Below are 16,568 nucleotides of genomic sequence, written 5' to 3' on the forward strand. Positions count from 1 at the left end.
GAGGGATAGCGGGTGATAGAGACAAAAGAGGTCATAAGAAATGCGTTGAGAGGACAGGATATGAAGAGGGTACGACTCATATCAGCACGGCACGGCTTATCTTCTTCTGGAGTTATCAGATAAAAATATGAGGATGATTTTGAGGGCTGCATAGTAGGAGCCTCGAGGCAAAACTTCTGAGACTGCATTACATTCGCTGAAAAGTATAACAGCTCACTTACAAATGAAGCGGGTGCATTTCAGCTTTTTTAGCCCCCATTCAGAAATGTTGCCTGAAAGCTACTAATACAATATCACTTACTGATCTGCTCATATTCTCAGCATCATTAACTTCAAAATAGTTTATGTAAAGTATATTTGACAAAGCTAATTATGTCGTAAAGAAATAATTGTAATTAAATGCTTTAAATACATTTTAGGGTGTCAAATTTAGCATTTTAGCAATTTATGCACTTTAGCTCAATTGTGCTCGTCACAAAGCCCGTACAAAAGCCCGTATGAATATATAATACATATACTGAGTGCTGTAGTAGACAGCTTTCAGCACTTTCCCTCCAAAAAAGGTTTTATCGTACTAATTGTTGCCAAAAGGGGGCAATTTTAAGCAGAGAACTATTTCAGTCTGTGACATCAAATTACCTATTTCCCTCCAAATGACTTAATTTGCAGAGGTGCCATTCATTGCAATGTCACAGATCATTTATGTATGAGATTGCAATTGGTCAATTCAATTTGTTTTAAATCTACATAAAGTCATTTCATAGGCTCTTTCTGGGAGAGGAAAAAAGAAGTGCCGTGATCAGGCCAACAGAGGTGTTAATTATTTAACCAAAGGTATGCTCTAAATGCAAATCACCCCAAAAATGTTTAAGACATCAATAGCGCAAAGTTTTTGATGACGGCACAGACTTTTTTTTTTTTTTATCTTTTACATCACAGCATTAGCATATTTCATTTGAAGCTCCTTATCTGAATTGGGAGGACTCTATGCTAAGCCAAAAATGTTCAGTCCATCATCTTCTAAGAAAGCTCAATTCAAGAGTAAGTTTGGTATTCAAAGTTACATCGGTGCAAAAGTCACGCTGCAATCCATGAATCACAAGGCAGCGGCAGCCACTGTCTCCATTACGGGGTGAGGAGGGGGGAAAAAACCACATCAAACACGATATCAATTCTATTCTACTCCTCTTCTGAGAAATGTTGCATCTTACCAGTGCCACTCTACAATAACACATCCATCATAATAACGGTAGCTAAAATGAAGAGGAGGGAGGAAAAAATAGAAGATGAGAAACAGAAAGATGTTAAAGATAAACACGGCATAAGATAAAAAGGCAGGATGTGAGTGCTAATCAAAAAAAAAAAGAAAAGCAAAGAGGGAGAAAGAGATACTCGGTGAAACAGAGATGAAACATTCATATTAAAACAAGGCAGTATGATGAAATCTGAACAAAAAACATGACATCAAGCCATAAAGAGGAACCAAATAGCAGGAAGATGAAACAAAAGAAGGCATAGCTCATTAAGCTAGGCTAAATTGACTTAATTAACCAATGCTATCATGATCATTAAAACCGGCTCACCTTGATAGACCATTAAAGGTAAAAAAGCATTGGATCTGAAAAGATCAGCAATGTGTATAAAAGCCCACAGTAGCCTACACCTAATTCCAGTTTTCTGTGTGTGTTCATAGCGTTTCCTAATGGATGTTGGTGTAAAAACCTCATCAGATGAATGACGGCTGACAAAAAGCTGTACAGATCCATCCCTTTTTTTTTTCTTTTTTTTACAAACGGCCAACACTGCAGAGTGTTTTCGAGTCGGTAAGACTTGGGTTGAGGAGGTCAGTGGGTTGCTACATTTAGGAGAGCGCAGTGTTATAAATCACGTGACACTTAGGACCACAGCAATCAATATTTTTCCTGCAGAACCAACTACACAATGTATCTGGCCTTTGGAAAAATGGCCGATGTACATAAGTGGTCACAAAATATGCTGGCGTCTTACTGAGTAGTAAGTAGTTACCTACTGCAAACTTTAAGATCAACGAAATCACATTGAATCATTTGTTGTATTTACTTTTTAAAGCATTTTTGATCAGTGTTATAGTCAGCGATGTACTCTCTGGTAATCAGCAATCCATTTCCAGGCTGAGCAGTCTAGGCACAGGGTCTGTGTGGGCAGCAGGTGTCCTGCTTCTCCAAATATCTGAAACATGGCACATTTGTGCTTCATAGTAGATGTTCGAGATTGGCCGTGTGCCTCTCCTTACACATACTACGCATATGTCTTGGTGTGAACGTGCAGTAAATGTGCAGAATCTATTGTTTAAGCATGTTGGTTTCTCGCAGATCTGCCTGTGAGCAGAATACATACTGTGAGATTGTAAGATTGGGAGGACACAGAAAGAGGCCATATGTTACAACGTTTAAAAGTGAGCTGCCAACACAAATAACAAGAAAATCCTGAAACACTTGGAGAAATGAGGTGGCACTGATTGGCTTTCACCATGAAGCCGCTGCAGGAGGTGTCAAGTTTGGATTAAGTATAGAAATCTCGTTATAGCTTTGACAAAGGATTGCAGAATAAAGAGAAACGAACAAGGTTAGGCTTAGTTAGGTGAACATGCATTAGTCTGCACCAGCAACTTAATTTTGCATTACTAGATGCACTATTAAACTTACCATGTGACACCGCTCATTGGAAATAATTCCCCTAACTCTAACAGCACTGTGCAAATGATATATCAAACCTAACAACAATACTGTGTGAATGCACGAGGAATTATACGTACATAGAGTCAGTGCTACTGAATGTGTTAGAAATCCAGTTATGCTATAACAGCACAATTATCTGGGACTAATGGATTAATGGATAGTTTTATTTGTCCTTACGAGGAATCTAGGATGTCAGTGATATTCAGTGACTTGCAAAATAACAGTAATGCAAAATGAGTGGGTCCATAGTTAACTTTTCCCAGTTTTGAGATGAGTAATTGAAGGAAGAATCCATTAAGGGTGGTAGACAAAAATTCATTAGCTGGTGAGAGGTTGCAAGACGGTGCCTGCTATTGCTAGGCGAAACTGCTCAAATGGTGCTGCACTGAAAACCTCTTTGCGATTGCTTTAGCTGCTAGCAGATATCCCTGGTCGCCTGTAGTTTGTATTGTAGACGGTTAATGGTCTGCAAACACTCACCAAATATGATACTATGTGGTTATAAAAAGTGGAAGGCAAGCTTTCTTCAAAGACAAGTTGTGTCTCAGGCAACTGAGAATCTGCAAGTGACCAAACCAAAAGTCATAAGGAGGTTTTTGGTGCAACACCCTCTTTGTGGCTAATCTCAAACCAAACCATCAGGGAATACACGCCGCCTCTGTAGCGTAAGCTAGTTGAGACTGGGATGTCCATTAACAAACAACTGTCAGCTACAAAGCAATGTGCTACAAGCAGATCACTTCCAACTTGGATGGGGCTTTACTCTTCACTCTTAACCAAGCTTAGTGATAGCTTAGCATAACTAAGTAGGGTAGCTTGTTAACCTTAGCATATATGTTAGCTAAACCACTGAAAATAGTAACTTCAATAAGTCCTCATAGCATGTAGCAGCTCATGTTTAACATTGGCTTTTAATGCATAACACCAGAATAAGACTGCTGAGGTTAAACGTAGGAGGAACTGATGTAGGGTAACAGTCGGGAAACACAGTTTCAAATCTAGGCAAATAATTTGCTTCGCAGAGTTCACAAAACTAGTCAAAGCTTATTATTGTCCAGGTTACATTTTTTGGCACCGCTAAGAAGCAGCATATAAAAACCACAGCTCTGAGAAATCCTGTAGTGAATTTGTGATATGAAAGCACATTGGCACACTAGGGTCTGCCGTGGCGGAACCAAAGGCTGCCGTATCAAGCCTGCTGAAGATTGTTTTCTTTTCTTTTCCTTTTTTCTTTTTTTAAATGTGTGTATCACTTGGTTGAGAGGAGCGGGGCAGACAGGGGCCACTGTGCTGAGACAACCGGTGATGTGATGCCATGAAAAAACCGCCACAACACGGCCATAAAGCAGACTAATGTGTCCAGAGTGGCTTAAAAAAAAAAAGCGAGGCAGAAAGCAAAAACAGAGCAGAGACCCTTATCCATCATAGCATACAGGCAGCAAAACAACTTTACACCATCTGTGCAAAGAGCCTGCCCTGACACCAGGTAGCTGGAGCTTACGTCAAAAGCAATGACCGAAAATGCTATGTCACCCTACAGTGCAAATACAGAAACTTTCTGTGTGCGCATGAAACTTCTACAATCAAGTAATGAAATAATGCACCTAATGATGAATGAGACTAAAACATGTAAACAGTAGAGCAAACTGCGGCCGATTATTTTTGAGAAACCAGAAGAGCATGTCTCAACAGGGGTGGGTGTCTTTTTACTTTTTATATATACATATATATGAATTATGAGTTCATACAGACAGAATCTTTTGTGGCAAACATAATTACTGCGTGCAACACAAACACACACTAACAGTGTTGTAATCTCAGGCAGTAGCAGCAGTGGCCCTCATCTATCCTCTGGCGCCATGTGAACGCATGCAGTTTGATAACCATGGAGGAGCCTGAGGGGAAAACAGGAGGGGAGGTCTGATGTTAGGTACGTTTTGAGCCAGTGAAATTTTTAAGTTTACTTTTGGTCGTCCTGTTGGCTCATTGCTTAATACAACTTAATAATTTTTCTCAACACAAATTAAGCATGCACCTTACAAGACAACTTGGCATGTAAGGTCTACTCAAGAAAGAAGTCATACCGCCCAATGCAGCCTCAGGTTACTATACAACATGATTCATTAGCATAAAGCTTTAGACATGTTGCAGGTTGGTTTTTTAATGTATTGTGCTTTGTTTTGCTTGTGTGCTTATGCATAATCATAGAGCATGTGTTGGGGCAGGAGCTGCTACATGGCAGTGCAGTGTTAGCATACAGGACCGTAGCTGATAAGATTGCCAACACTGCACCGGTAATACCAACTTGTAGCCTGGTCACAAATGTTCCTTTGCAAAAACATGTTTTGATTATGATTAAATACATCGCAAACACACAGCTGTGTTATGTATGCAATCTCAGTTGTAGTTAACTGTTTGTTATTATGGCCGACTGTTGTCTTGGAACAGATCAGGCAGTGCTTTGAGCTTGGCACTAGCTTAATTGCATGCAAGAGCATCAGTCTCAAAAGAGAATAACTGCAGGTGGATCAATAAATTGGCTGTGTTCTCAAAAAATACAGGCATGTCCTAACAGGAAAAATCACACAAAAAAGTTTGTGCTTTTGGTGTGATACTTGCTTATTTGCTCTTTTGTACTGTGTGTCTGCTCCCGATCGCACCAATTTCACCGTTTCCAAGCACTCGAACTCCTCCTTAAAAGACTATCTCATTATTTCACCGCAGCATATACAGCTATGGTAAAAAGAAAGTGCAGGCTAAACAACAACATGACATATTGCACTGTGACATTATTTATTTAGCAAAAACTAAGTCATAATGCAGAAGCAGTGTGTGAAAAGCGAAACACAAACCCGTGATTCAATATCTTATAGAGCTAAGTTTAGCAGCAATAACTTGAAGCAATCATTTCCTGTGTGACGTTATCAGCCTCTCACACCATTGTGAAAGAACTTTGTTGTTTTGTAGCTGTGATTCAATTCATTGAGGTTTGAAGGCATTTGGGGAGGACCTTAAGAGGACTGTTGAGGTCTGGACTTTACTGGATTTCCCCCCCCCTTACAGCCATTATGTTGTAGATTTGCTGCTGTGCCTACTTGCATGAAATGAGCCAATTTTCAGTCATACCATTACACTTTGGTATACAGAGAACTTCATGGTTGACTCAATGAATGCAAGGTTTCCAGGTATTAAATAAAAAATGATAATATGTCATGTTTTGGTGCATCGGACACCCCCGTGTAGGTGTTTTGCATTAATCATAACAATTAATGTCGGTCCAGGTTCAGCATTGCATGTGACCGATGTGCACTCAGGACAAAAAATCCCAAAAATGGGCCGGTTAGGGTCAAGGTTAGGGTTAGGGGTTCGGATGTGATCGTGTTTAGGGTTATGTTAATGGGGTTGGGGTTGAGGTTTTGTGTGTTGGTGTTTCCACGTCGCAAAACTATGACATCACAACAACGTGACTGGTCACTTGCAATGTTGAACCTGGACCAACATCAGCTTTGATGATCCAGGAACGAAACCAACGCAGAGATATCAGATCATGCATCATATTTTATATTTTATCTGAGGTTGTATTTAGCTAATGTAATGATTAGATTACTTGTGATTATGTCCGTATGCACGACTACTGAAAGTAACAGATACAGTGAATTTGTCCTGTAGTAAAAACTTTTTATATCATATTTGAATAGAAACGTTTTTCCACCTTGGCCCTAGTTGCCTTTGCAACGCTGTCATTCATCTCACCTGCAGACTAAGTGTTTTACCAGCAAAGAAAATCTTCACCTTTGTTATAGTCATAATTGTCCCAGAAGTTTTTACATTATCTGAAAGCAGCCAGGCATAAGAGGATAAACAGACTGAAACACACATAACGCATACACAAAATGAATATTCATCTACGCCGTGTTGACACCAAGATAACACCGGGTCGGGCCTGTCAGATTGTCTCCTGGCCTTTTCCTCCGCAGACAACAGTTTTCTTCAGATAATGATGGAGACGCAGCAGAATACCTGTTTGATTTTAACCCCATCTGACACAACCTTTCAATGTAATGGGAGGTGCTTACCATGTAAGCTCAGATTTCCGCACCCTTGGGTTGGGTGTTTGCAACCTTAAGTGCTTTTAATGAGGTTTTGAAATATCAAAAGGTGGAGGCAAGGCAAAGGGAACTGCTCGGAAACAGAGCCTTGAATACAAAGTACCACACAAAAGTTGCTCTTTAACCAGGGGTTCATTAAACCGAAGGAAACGGGTGGAAAAAGTCAACTCGAGACGACTCATACGAGACACAATCGAGCCGTCAGTGAAAAAGCACGTTTGGTCGGAAGCGAGCCGAGCACGCTCACATGGAAACATTCTTTCCCTCCCGTAAAAAAACAAGCAGTGCTATTTCTGGGAGACTCTAATGGATATCTGGGTGATCTGAGTGCTCTTACTTGATGTTGTCCAGGCAACCAGAGTCTGGTTTCAAGATGGCTGTGTGATGGAACATCTTGTAGAGAGCGATGCCCAGAAAGATCACGTTGAGCTGGAAGAGAGAAACAGACGGATTTTTACGGGGGCAAGGAGAAGGGAAAGCGAGAGAGGCAGAGAAGAATGGGAACAAAGCCTGTGTGTTTTCCGTTACTGGTCCATTCATTTTAAATCAGGGCACTTTGTAGCACAAAGCTGGAACAGTGCGGCCAGACTCGGTTTCCCACTTTGCCAAACAGAGCGCAAAATCCTATGAAACCTCTATCGGACTAAACAGGGACCGGTGAGACGAGGCAGCTGCACAGTTGCACGGCGGAGCCTTTCATCTGACTTATTCACACTTGTCTCATCATATTCACACTTACAGGCAGCCATGGGGAATTACCGTCCTTTCCTCTTTGCATTTGGAAAAATAAATAAATGAAATTTGTGCAAACGAGAAAACTTTGAGCCTTTACGGCATCGCAAGCTGCGGCAGACTTCAATGGTTATTCTTACTTCCTGTTTTTCCTGTTTCTGTTCAAAAAGCAGACAAGTAAATAAAACTTAAAAAGAAAGTCAAGCACATCTCAGCGAGTTGAACTTTTGCTCCCGTGTTTGTCAAACACGCTGTAATTACAGAGGGAAATTAATTGGCGGTCTTATATCCGACTGCTCGAATTATTCAAAAAAAACAATCCACATTAAGCAGACCGACTCTGGTCTGTCACTTTATTCGCATTTTCTCTGTTGAGTCAGTTAGAACAATAATAAGAAAATGAGTCAGTTCTGGTCATGTGGGTTTGCTCAGAATGGCTCCCTCCAAATTACAGCAATTAGGTGGATTTCATTGGCGATTTGCAGGTAGCGTTCAAGCTAACGTAAGACGAGGAGAATTAAAAATTGCACCTTTGTCCAAACACTCGCCAAATTTTCAGGGGCAGAACTGGAACCGAGCCGAGGCCTTCTCTCCAACGAGATGGATATTCTTGTTTATAAATCGGAGAGAGAAAGGAGTGAGTCATGAGGCACGCAGAGATGCATTGTGAATGATTACGCCAAACTGGAGCGTGAAAGTGAATTATGCATGTTTGGATTTGACAGCCAGATCGCAGCTGGGCAGCGAGAGATGCGTTTCTCAGGAAATAATCCTATTGGACAAGCATATTGTGACTTCTTTTTTTTTTCTTTGTTGTTAAAGATATCTATAAGTTTTGTGCCAATGCCGGATATTTAGCGTCATGGCTGACTGGTGTTTTTGGAAAATTATGAGCGCATTTCCTGGTGACAAAGCAGTATTTTAGTGCTCGGCATTAGTGTAAATACTGAGATGAATGTGGGTCTTACATCAGATTTGGATCAATAAATGAGCTGTTTTATTGGGAGAAAATGAGGCCCTGTCCTAGTTGGGAAAGGCACAAAAAGCGTGTGTGTGTGCTTGCATACCACATACTGTACGCATCTATGTCCAGGGCTGAGTGTGTGGCTGCGAGGAAGAGATGGTTAGGGAAAAAAAAGGTAGTGGAGTAGGACTTGGAACGAGAACAAAATCAATCATAATCGCAGTGCGGATTACTCCAGCGCTGCATACTGAGCAGAGTTCGCTCTCTTTGTCCCTCTCTCTCTATCGCTCTGTATCTCACTCCCCCCACTACCCCCCAAAATCGTCTCAGCCGGCGACTGCGGCAGGGTGACAAACTCCAATATATTCTCTACACCCCTCATTCGTTTTTCTGGACGGCTCCGTGCCCGGCGGTGGCATGTATGCTCAACCGGGCAGAGAGAAGAGGGCGATGGGAGCTAGGAAAAAAAATTAAAAAGGGATCTCTGTGGACCATTTAAGCGACGACCCGCAGGCTAAGTAGGGTTAATGAGCAGAGGGGGGAGAGGTAAGGAGGGTTCGTGACGCTTACCATAATTATCAAGGTTGCTGGTCCTATGAAACTCCAAATGAAGTAGGTGTCCAGGCGAAGCCAGCAACTGAAAGAGACAGAAATAAGGTGAGCGGTGAGGGGGATTTGAAGTAAGAGAGAGGACGGGTGAATATGAGTTGAGTGGGCGGTTGGGGGGATTTGAGGTTATAGCGCTATGCTCCTGCGCGGAGGATATACATCAAGTGGGAGTCTGAGAGTGACACAGAGGAATGGGTACTTCAAATCACAGATTGCCGCAAGTGGCCTAAAGAATTATGAGCACTGGAATTCGGAGGAAAGGGGAGCTTTCAGTGCCAGTGACAGCCATAACGACGTCCTTTCATTGCCAAAACATGTGCACAATTCAAAGTGAGAAAAGTCACGAACACGTTATGGATAAACCCACAAAGGAAGGTTGGAAACTACCAGAGTTTAGTTCTTTTCCTGTTCCACTCTGATTAAATCGCCATTAAGGATGATAATGTATGGAGATTTAATTTGTTCTCAATTGAATCCTAACTGTATCACTCCAAAGGAATTGGATTGACCTTGACCCCGACAGACACGGCCGCACGCACGGTCCTGAAGCTCTCAACAAAGTGCCTTACGTGTTCGTGTTAAACCGCGGCGACTCCGTGCGGGACTGTTATAATTATGTCAATAATGAGATAAGGCTCTTTCCCGACCTCACGCTTCACATCAAAACATTGCGGGAAGTCAATTCTCCTCTCGGCTGAAGAAAACCGAACACGGAGCAGGAGCAGAAGGTGACAGCGCTCCTTAAAAATGGCAAAAGAAAAGATACAGGAAAAAAAACATGATTCATGACCTGTGGTTGAATTATTAATCTTTTAATCTCCGCCGCAGCAGCAGATAGACGGCTCCATTTTTGGCCACTGCAAAATTACAGTCCATACAGCACTGTTGTCATTCGGGCTGACGGGGAGGGGAAAATGGAAGCGGCGGAGAATTCGTTTCAAATCCATTGAAGTTGGAGGTGAAAAATACACTTAAAAAAATGGTTTTTTGTTTTCTTATATGGAGCGAAGGCGATGTCAAAGTCCATTTTTATTTTTGCATCCAAAACCCCCCCAAAATTGAGCATCTACAGTATTTACAGCAGTGCCCACAGACTTAGCTGCCACTTTGTGTGCATTTCTTTTTTCTTCCTGTCTGAAGAAAATTTAATAAATATATTCGCAGACAATACTTTGAAACAAGAAAAAATACTGTATAACAAGTGACAGGACAAAAATCGACTGCTCCTTTGCTATTACTGGGACTTGATATGTCTCCCCTTCGCTCGTATCAATGGATGCGACGAGGCATCACAGAAAAACACATATGGACAGATAAAGCGGCGAGCAAACAAAAGCCCAACAACACACAGAGAACTCTGGCAGCTCATCAAAGCGCACGCTCTGAATGACTCTGTTATAAATTAAACTGAAGCTTCCATTGTTCCTTTCGCCTTCTTCTTCAGATCATAGAACGATTTAAAGACTCGGTAGGCGGCAGGAGCTGCAGGCTGTCATTTTGTTTTTGTTTTTTTCTTCCCTTTCCTCCTCTTACCTATCCTTCTCCACTTATGTTATGCTCGTGTTAGGCTTTTGGAGCAGTTTTATCTTCCCCTCCTGGTGTGCTAGTTTTTGCACTACTCCTACAGTAAGTGAACAATAACAAACAAACACAAAAAAGTGCCGGTGCGCCATTTAAAAAAACCCATGTTCATGCCAACAGCCTGTTCTGTTGCCACACCGTCCTTAGAGTCAAGGAGCCTTACTCTTATTCCCCGAAGCAGGGACAGTAAGCCAATGACCAAACGGGTGAGAAAAGGCATGTGAGATACGTAGGCTAAGAAGATGAGTTAAATCATCTCTTCAGTGTGAAGTTCTGCAGCACTTTTTGCCTCAAAGAGTGATCTGTAACTTTCTGGAGTTAACAGAACTCCCACTGCGTCCAAATCACACGACCTACTTAAAATAAGTTTAACTAAAATAAGCAGCTGAGCTAAACTATGTACCAGTTCTGAATCCTAACAGTGCAGTTATGTAGTTTTTATATGCAATTTGATGCATAGAAGAACCACAAAAACAGATAAAATCGACAAAATAACCAACACTTATGTTGCCTACGTTGTGGACACGTTACGCTAAATACTAAAGAAGCTCTTTACATATTTTAAGATTTGATAATGAAACCATTAAACCAGGGGTGTCGAACTCCAGGTCTCCAGGGCTGGTGTCCTGCAGGTTTTAAATGTGTCCTTGATCCAACACAGCTGATTTAAATGGCTAAATGACCTCCTCAACATGTCTTGAAGTTCTCCAGAAGCCTGATAATGAACTAGTGTGTTGACCCAGGGTGAGATCTAAAGCCTGCAGGACACCGGCCCTCGAGGCCTGGAGTTCGACACCCCTGTGTTAAACTATTTCAAATAATACATATAAAAGCAAAACTGTTCTGAATTAGACAGTGTTATGTGTTTTGGATCATCTCAACAGATATTTGGGATTCAAATATTTGTTTTAATTTTATATTAAAGAGCACCCTTTGCTACCAGTTGGTTGGTGTTAAGCTTATTTTCAATTTGATGCCACAAATTTAGGCCAGCAGTATCGAGCTATCAAGAAACTAACTTTTCTATTTTTTTTTTTAAAAAGGTACCTCATGAAGATGTGCAATTTTCTTTGAGAAAAAAATACAGAAACACATGTAGGGGAGTTTACTTTGTGCCGTCGATGTTATGTAAGCTGCCTTTGGCTACAGATGGATTTGCATGTTTGCCACACATTATACAACGGATAACGTGATGCAACCCTCCCAATTATCTAGCCTTGGAATGGGAGTGGGAGTGCATTAGCTTGCGACTCTCTGATTTTCAGATTTAAATCACTGGTCTTTTGCACGCAAGGCAAAGATATCATCTGCTACACCATGGAGCTCCTCGTATGGTCCATGTTAAGTACATATAACAAAGTCTGGACTTCTTTAAGTTGCTTGAAGACGTTTCACCTCTCATCTGAGAAGCTTCTTCAGTTCTAGGATCAAATGGTGGAGAGTTGACCCAAGAACTGAAGAAGCTTCTCGGATGAGAGGTGAAACGTCTTTAAGCAACTTAAAGAAGTCCAGACGCTTTTCTTTCCAAGCTCTTTAGAGTACGATGACCTGGATGACTGAGAACCTTCACAGACTTAGCAAAGTCTAAATTCCAGTGCCATACAAACCCTTCCAGATCCAATTCTAGGTAAACTAGCCTCATGTACCTTTTTCAATGGCACCATGACAGTGTTAATAACACATGTCTAAAAATATTAGCTGAAACAATTAATAATTAATAAACAATTAATAATAAATAACTGGATTGGGCCATATTTGAGGCCAGATTAAACAGTTGAAGACTCCACAAGGCCCCGCTCACGATGTTTAACCTTTTTTCTGCACGTCCAATGGGATGAAAACGATTAACCAACTATTGTACATAGATTACTGAATTACTTTAGTAATTCAGTAGCACTGAGTCTACCCCTTAAATTTCGAGGTGGTGTGATGTATTACTTTCATTAAACTGGAGAAATCACACAGACTCGTGTCCTTGTTTGCTGACCATTAAAGCAGCCTCCCTGGAAGAGACAAGGGTTAACGTCTTGCTCAAGGGCACATTTGGAGAGTAATTGCCCAAGTAGCTGGATGGAAACCCTACTCAGATCAGCGTTTCCTTTTCAATCTTGGACAGCTAGAATTCAAAAGCTAGCTTGACCTTCAGGCTGCTGTAGCGCTTTTTTTTTTTCATGTGTTGAGTTAATATGAATCGCTCGAGATCGCTTCATTCATCTGCGGCGCGTGGTTCACCGCAACTTGTTGGATATCTCGACTCAAACGACACCACCCACGATAACGCCACCGCGGTACCAAAAATCAATTTGCAGCAGGACCACGCGCCGTCCCCCACCTCCTGATCTTCGCCACGTGTCGCGCCTCGTCCCTTCCCCTCATCCTTCAATGGCTGCGTATAATTGTTCCACCGGTGGCAGGCTTTAATTATTCACATGATGCCAAGGCTCAGGCGGTGGCAGCTATCGCCTCATCCATCACTAAGAACTATTGCTCCACCAATCTACAAATACGCCGTCTACCAGTTGCTTATGTGTGGAAGCCTATGTGTGCGAGCCGTTTATGATAAACATCAGAGAAGCAAACTGCTGATGCTGGTCTTCATTATTTTCAGATCGGTTTGAGATTAACTGAGAGGAATGGAGAGTGATCCTCCGCTTGGCACCGCTTTATAGACCGCGCTGCATTTCAGAGAGAAGAGCCAGGGAACCATATCTTCTGCAGCTCGTGTAGGAAAACACAAAACGGGAGTCTCCGTCACTCCTCATCATTTTGTTAATCTCCTCTCTCTCTGCCAGTCTCCATGTTCACACTCCCTCTCACCTCCCCGCTGAACCTTTCTCGTCCTCTTTGGTAATTTCGCTTAAGACGCCAACTACAACAGCTCGCCGTTTGCTCGGCTGAACTTTCCCAGAGTTAGCATTTTTCACTGTCAAAACAATGTCCATTCAGCAAAAAAAGGGGAAACGCACTCATCTTAAGTAACAGCTGAAGGATGAGTGATAGCTATTGGAGTGTCATCTGTGAGATTATTAAAGCTCTTCAAACCAGCGCAAACACATACAAGGTGCTGGCAGTGTTTTTCATCACAGTCAGTCTCCTTATATAGCGCTTTCATCGTTTCTTCAGGTTAACGTTTGTATTGGATCCAACATGCCGCATGAACATGTGGAAATGTTCTATATTGTGGGTTTTCACCTAGAAAAAGTTGGGGGAGTCACAACAGATACAATAATTCACAAAAGGAGCTGACAAAAAATGATGCATAGATAAAAAGAAATAAAAAAATATCCCAAGGCTTTGATCCCTGGTATAGAAAATTGGCTTTTGATAGAGGCTTCTTGATGGAAAAGCCATCAAGAAGATCAGAGGCCCTGATATAAGCATTTTGGCCAGCTTCATCTAGTTTTTTTTCCTCCTTTGGAGCCACATATTTGGAAGAGAGGATGGAGTTAGCAGCGAAGGCTGCCAAGCTTGGTTAGCAAGCCATACCTGTTAATCAGTGCAAGTCAAAGACTCAAAATAATATTTCACTCACTTTTGGATGGGCTGTTAGTAGATTTAACTGTCCAGCAGGCTACATCTAAAAGGCTTAAAAAACCAACAACACCAGACCAACAGGGTCTAGTTGAATTATATAAGATGACCATATCTCCTTGTGTCTGTGCAGGGTTTCTCTGGGTGCCCCTGCCTCCTCTCACAATGGCTAATTTTATTTATATAGGGCATTTCATTATATGTAAACTCATATATATATATATATAATGTAAACTATGTAAAAGCTTAACACAGAAGATAAACATAAAAACTACTGCATAAGAGCTACTGAGTGCAGGCCTGTGTGAATAAGGTCGTCTGTATTTGAATGTTGGCAGAGGTGTAATTGACCTCAGGTCAGCAGCTTGTTTTAAAGAACAGGACCACTGATGACCTGAGAGGTCAAACAGCGAACTTCAAGAATGTGGTGGAGGGGCAGAGAAGTCCAAATGCATGCAGTTAGTGGGGTTTGGTTAACTGGTGATTCATATAGGTTTGATTTTGAGTTGTCTGCCTCTGTGTGTTAGCCCTGCGACAGAGTGGCCACCGGTCCGGGGCATTCCCCGCCTCTCGTCCTATGAATGCTGGGATAGGCTCCACTGGATTGGCTTGGATAAGCGGGAGAAACAAGAGGAGGATAGATGGAAATACTTACTGCACGTGATATACACCCGTCATATTATGGAGGAAATTAGCTATAGAGCTCAAACCCATTTTGTCTACGATGTAAAATCAAGTGTTTCCCATGTCAAGTTCTGGATTTTATGGGTCGAGTAACTTTGGAAACGACACTTTCTGGCTTCATTTTTCAGCCCCGGAGGTTTTACGGCTTGGAAAACACCCACATCTGTCATGCCTCTAGTGTAAAAATGAGTCTTTGTATTAAGAACTGCAGTAGTTTTAAAGCTTAACATTAAATAAAATTACAAAATACACTGATCTGGATGTGTAATGGGTTTTATTTTTATATTGATTTTATCCCCAGTATTTTCCATTATGGTCTTAAAAACATGTCAAAATATTATCTTTGTGGGAATTTCGTAAAGAAAGAAAATCCAATTCATCTGAAGAAATGTGACAGTTTTGCTCACACGCTCGCTTCACATGTACTCACACTCGATCAGTGCCGTAGCTGCGGTAGTCCACCGCAGCTGAAACGGCCACAATTAGCGCTGGGACCCCGTAGCCCACCAGATAGAAGTAGCGTCGCCGTGAGTGCTCGCTCTCAAACACCTCCACCAGCATGATGTAGAGCTGCACGCCCTCTAGGAACATCCACGTGAACGCTGCCAGGAAGAAGAAGTGGAGGAGGGCGGCGAAAACAGCACACGCAATCTGGGAAGGTTTAGTGGTGACAGAGAGAAAGAGAGAGCGGTAAATAGGGAATGGAAAAAACAAAACAAAAAAAAACAGACAAGCTTCACTCGCTCTTGGCTGTTTAACCAATTTCCTGAAAGATTTAAATGTCACGCTGCAAGGTACAGCAACTGTGGCAAGGTGTGCCGGCAAACGAGCAGCGTTTTTTGACCTCTCCGTGCTCGTACCTTTCTAACAATTAGCATTGCTAAGCTTTGTTTGGCTGAAGTGACTGGATGTTTGCCTGTGTGACTGGCAGAGGAAACGCTGCAACTACTGAGCCCATGTGCTCTTGTTTGCTGCAGCTGGCATGGATGAAAGAGAGATATGAGGGAGTGAAGTCAGCAGTCCAAGAGCCATTTGAAGCAACGCTACGGCCAGGTACGAGCAGATAATGTGCTTCCAAACTTTCCGAGCTGACAAGAGAGCTGTCCGGACCAGATGTGGAAGGCATAGATTGTCATTCGCATGTATGCACACGCCCACGCGCTTCTTAACAATAATAAGATACAGTACTTACATGGACTCATCTAATCATTGGCACAGTTGACCATAACTAGTGTATTTTGTCACTGAAATGGATTCAATTAAATTACTAAAAGGTTGAGTGGACATTAACTGCGGTCCAGGAGAGCGATCTTACAGCTGAGCTGTGAATCGTGCCCATAAAATGTTATAGAAGCAGGGGGGCTAAAAGCATTATCTTCAACTTCACAGGGAGTTGAGCTAAACTAGGAGGCTTATTTTAGTTCTGATAGCTTTAATGATATTTAAAGAGCAAAATATCAATCTGCTTTGATTGCTCGAGGCTAGAAAGTAAAGGCACTTCCTTTCTTTCTCTGCGAGACATCATCATTTTTCTGCACTTGTAACCCAGCCGTGAACTAGCATGGGAGGACGGGCTTTTATGATATAAACAATGACAATAAATAGATCAAATTATTACGAAGACTGTTTGCAATAATGTGC

At 41.9% G+C, this 16,568-nt stretch overlaps 1 protein-coding gene across 9 annotated transcripts in view; it reads right to left on the bottom strand.

Moving 5' to 3' along the window:
- Positions 1-16,568, bottom strand: part of LOC102783746 (adhesion G protein-coupled receptor L3) — a 257,526-nt gene that overhangs the window by 18,781 nt on the left and 222,177 nt on the right. For 8 of the 9 annotated variants that reach the window (XM_087837411.1, XM_087837393.1, XM_087837405.1 and 5 more), the window contains 3 exons: positions 15,358-15,578; positions 9,093-9,159; positions 7,164-7,255 (listed from right to left, as the gene is read on the bottom strand). In XM_087837411.1, coding sequence (XP_087693537.1) covers positions 7,164-7,255; positions 9,093-9,159; positions 15,358-15,578 — 380 coding nt within the window. Of the gene's footprint in view, positions 1-1,211; positions 1,254-7,163; positions 7,256-9,092; positions 9,160-15,357; positions 15,579-16,568 lie in introns of all 9 variants that reach the window. The other variant, XM_087837419.1, reaches the window with a different exon arrangement.

The sequence above is a fragment of the Neolamprologus brichardi genome, chromosome 3 (genome assembly GCF_056152115.1).
Source record: "Neolamprologus brichardi isolate AB-2024 chromosome 3, ASM5615211v1, whole genome shotgun sequence".
Lineage (NCBI taxonomy): Eukaryota > Metazoa > Chordata > Actinopteri > Cichliformes > Cichlidae > Neolamprologus > Neolamprologus brichardi.